The sequence below is a fragment of the Benincasa hispida genome, chromosome 11 (genome assembly GCF_009727055.1).
Source record: "Benincasa hispida cultivar B227 chromosome 11, ASM972705v1, whole genome shotgun sequence".
Taxonomy (NCBI): domain Eukaryota; kingdom Viridiplantae; phylum Streptophyta; class Magnoliopsida; order Cucurbitales; family Cucurbitaceae; genus Benincasa; species Benincasa hispida.
In genome coordinates, this window is record NC_052359.1 from 72,086,655 (window position 1) to 72,091,190 (window position 4,536).

Genomic DNA, 4,536 nt, shown 5'->3' on the forward strand with positions numbered 1-4,536 from the left:
GGTAGAAAGTCAACCTCCGGATACTGCACCTTTGTCTGGGGTAACCTTGTCACCTGGAGAAGTAAAAAACAAGGAGTTGTTGCCAGAAGTAGCACTGAGGCTGAATATAGGACAATGAGCTTATGGATCTGTGAAGAAATCTGGCTGAAGAAGGTGTTGTCTGATCTTCACCAGGATAGTGAGCTTCCAATGAAATTGTTTTGTGATAATAAAGCAGCAATAAACATCGCAAACAATCCAGTCCAACATGACAAAACCAAACATGTAGAAATTGACAGACACTTCATCAAAGAGAGACTGGATAGTGGAAACATTTGCATCCCCTATATTCCCTTAAATCAACAAGGCAAATGTACTCATCAAGGGGTTACTTAAGCCAAACTTTGATTATTGTATCAGCAAGTTGGGCCTTATTGATATTTATGCCCCAACTTGAGGGAGAGTGTTGAAAGTAGGGTTTTAGCCTAAGGGTACTTTTGTAATTGTCTTCAGCCCTAGGGCTCCCTACTGTCTATTTATTCGCTTTGTTCCCTTGTATTCTGTGTATCAGTTTAATAATAAGAAAAAGATCTGTATCGTGGTTTTCCTCCCAGCTCTAGGGTTTCCACGTAAGCTATGTGTTAGTCTCTCTTTTCTTCTTTTCTCTTTTATATTTCATCATAATTAAATCAATCTTGTACTACATATAGTAGGTCGTGTAGATTTAAAATCCCACCATAGGAAGCATGTTACATGCATTGAAAGTATGTTATAAGATGTTATAATATATAGTATGCATGTTTAGGATTTCAATTGTTTTAATATAAGTGTTATATTAAATTATGAGATATCTAATGTATGTTATGGATGCAAAAGCATGTCTAAAGTTTTATAAGTTATCATAAAATTAGGTTAGACATTAAAATTCATAACAAAGATAAGTTGCATGTTCACGTAGGTTAATAACTTGTTTTAATAGTTAAAATAGGTCGTTTTCTTATAAAACCTGGATAACAAACTCAACCGGTATATAACCCTGTCTAAGACTTAAGGTATTTAAGTTGACGGTCTACAGAACGCCTCCTACTCGGGGAGTATGGCCAAATAATTGAGCGTTATCAACTAGTTTTATGAGCAATACATGAACGATGTGAGGTTTTAAAACTGGTTTATCACCTAGACATTGTAGGTTAAATCCAAATATAAATGTTATACTTGGATAAACACCTAGACTTAGGTTGTTTAAATAGTCGGAACAAACCTAATTAAAAGAATACTCAAACATTTAAAACACTTCAGTAGGAGATTAACAATATATTCGATATATCATTTTTAACTCTCACGTCCTCAAGAGTTCACACAGTGAGATCCATGCTTGGCTTCGTATCACTTTTAGCGCAACTGCTCCATTCGAAAGTGTTTGCATGGGTCAATAACAAGGTGAATGAGGAAAATAGTCCATAGTAAGTGGGTGAAAGAAATGTGTCAACTTAACCCACAGTCTCCTCCATGAGTTTGAACCGTGAGATTCCTATGTTGCGTCTGCTGTCGTTTTTAGGCGGAACTAGCTAGTCGTTAACTGTAACGATTCCTTCGAAGCATTGCAACATAGGATTTAGAACAACCCAAGCTTCAGAAATGAATAGGGTCTTATAGTTCCGCCTTGAACATTGTCTTCCAATTCAGGGGCATGTTCATAGCATTCTATAAGATCTGAAAATGGCATAATTGCAATGAGATGAGTTTGAACAATCCAAGATCTTGCTTGGTAACCATTAGTTTTTTTGTTTTGAAAATTAAGCCTATAAACACTCATTCCGCTTCTAAATTTTATAGTTTGTTATCTGCTTTTTACCAATATTTTCAAAAACTAAGCTAAAATTTGAAAACTTAAAAACTAGTTTTTAAAAGTTTGTTTTTGTTTTTGGAATTTGGCTTAAAATTCAACTCTTTACTTAAGAATATACTAATCATTTTAAGATTAAGAGAAAATAGGCTTAATTTTCAAAAATAAAAAATGAAATGGTTATCCGAGAGTATTTTTGCTTCTCCAATTGCAAGCATGAGGGAGTAACTTGCTCATGTCGTAGATTGAGAGCTGCTCCTTAAATTACATATCAATCACCAATAGTCACCACATGAGCATTTTCCATCCTCAAACCGATGAAATCTATTGTTATCTCTAACAATGAGAATCCTCCCCGAGCATTTGGACATGAACTTTATTGCAGCGTGACAATCACCACAAACACGCAAATTCTTCATAACTCTTATAGGTCTTCCAGGTGGGAATGTAATGAGTCCAAAAGCAATGGCTAGCCTTTCACTGTGATACCGAATCGTCTCGCTTTTCTCCTCACCATCGACTGCTCGCAGCACAAAACTCGTATCTGCAACATAGCCAGCTTTCTCCATTTCCTCCTCCAACTCTTCCAGTTTCTTATAAATCTCTTCCCATTTAGCATGAGATCTATCACCTGCAGTGAACGTGTGAACTTTGTTTTCCTCCTCAACCCAACTCAAACCAGTCTCCTTCTGCACTCCTCGGTCACGCAGCATTTTCCTCATCCGGGCCGCTTCTTCATATCTTCCAGCAGCAGCATATGCATTAGATAACAAAACGTGTAAACCTGAGCTAGTACTATTTAGTTCTAATACTCTATCAGCCACAAAAGCTGCCATTTCTGTATCTTTATGGATTCTACACCCTGTTAACAAAGCTCCCCAAACAGATTCAGTAGGTTGCATTGGCATTTCTTTGATCACAGAAACAGCTTCCTGTAACTTTCCAGCTCGCCCAAGCAAGTCCACCAAAGAGGCATAGTGCTGAGCTTCTGGTTCAATCCCATAATCTCTCATTAAATTGAAGTATCCTCGTCCCTTCTCGACCAATCCTGCATGGCTACAAGCATAGAGGATAGATAAAAAAGAAATGAAGTTTGGTTTCATCCCCGCACTTCCCATTTCTTCAAATAAACCAAACACTCTCTCTGTATGACCATGTTGACCGCAGCCCATCAGCATTGAATTCCACAGGCCAAGATTTCTGGTGGGTATCTCATCAAAAACTTGATAAGCCCCTTCTATAACCCCGCACTTGGAATACAAAGAAATCAAAGCACTCCCAACAAAGCTCGAGGAATTAAAGCTCATCTTCAAGCACAATCCATGAATCTGCTTCCCCAATTCAAGAAGTGTGGAGCTGCTACAAACACGAATCACACTCGAGAATGTGAAGTCATTAACATCAACATCCTCAACCAAAGCTTGCTTGAACAATGTCAATGCCTCGACACTCTCATCCAATTGAGCATGCCCACAAATCATCCCACTCCAAGACACTACATTCCTCTCAGGCATTTCGTCGAACATATGACGAGCATCCCCAATCTCTCCACATTTCGCATACATATCCACCAACGAACTTCCAACAAACAGATCACAATCAAATCCAGTTTTCACAACAAGACAATGTAAAGATTTCCCAACATCACACCGACACAAAAACCCACAAGCCTTAGTGGCACTAGGATAAATATGATCATCTGGGCGAATCCCAACATTCAACATTTGTCGAAAGAACTCAAGGGCAAGCAATGGGGCCTCATTTTGGGCAAAAGCAGAGATAACAGAGCTCCAAGTGGTGGAAGATTTCCTCGGGGCTTCATCAAACACCTGCAGAGAAAAAAGTGGTAATTGGGTTTTGGAGTATAAGTTGATTAGATGATGGGAAACGAGAGGAATGGTTTGTAATCCGAATTTAACGATGTGGGCATGGAGCTGGAGGCCTTTAACGAGTGATCGGGAATGGGTAAAGGAAAGAAGAAGGTTGCAAATTTGCCTGTAGTTTTGTTCAAAGCTGTTTTGATTGAGAGAGTTTTGTGAGGGTTTAATGGCGGTTGGAGTTGAGAGAAGGCGGTCTCTCTGAAGTTGAAGAAGCATTATAGTTTGGGGAAATTCTTTGTTTCAAGAAGCATTATAGAAGGCGGGAATCCTCGTCTCAAATGCGAAAGGGGCGGAGACAAGAATAAACGCCAGTTTCTTTATTCCGCAAACATTATCGATCAGAGTGAGCTCGGATAGGATCGGAACTCCAACGAACCCTAAAGGCTTGCTAGGCCCCGACCGGAGTTCGGATTGGAAGAAACTTGAAAGGAATCCATACAATAGATGGTGCTCCGGATTCAACAATGCCTTTTGCACTACCTCCGGCGACAGTCCAGCAAAAGAGCAATTCGGAAGCCTTCACACCGTCGTTGTTGCTCGCAGGTTGACAGAAAATGGACAACTTTTTTTCTTCTCTATTTTTTTTTTTTTTTTTTTTTTTTTATCAAATGGGATCTTTTTTAAATATAAAAAAATGTTTAAAAATATTTAAACTTTCTAGTAAAAAATTCTAAAAATGTATTCTTATAAATATGTTTTGGATTTTTTTTATTTATAAGAATTTATCTTATTTCAAATTTTGTTGGGTTAATGTCAATAACTCTTATTCTAAGAAAAATCAACTAACATTTAACCTCCGTTACAAAGTACCATGGTCGTCCAACCTAAGTT

At 38.2% G+C, this 4,536-nt stretch overlaps 1 protein-coding gene across 1 annotated transcript; it reads right to left on the reverse strand.

Moving 5' to 3' along the window:
* Window positions 1-918: 918 nt before the first annotated feature.
* LOC120089707 (putative pentatricopeptide repeat-containing protein At5g52630) lies at window positions 919-4,313 on the reverse strand. Its single transcript, XM_039047074.1, has one exon. It carries the CDS (start codon window positions 3,919-3,921, stop codon window positions 2,101-2,103), a length of 1,821 nt encoding a protein of 606 aa, XP_038903002.1. The 5' UTR covers window positions 3,922-4,313; the 3' UTR covers window positions 919-2,100.
* Window positions 4,314-4,536: the final 223 nt, after the last annotated feature.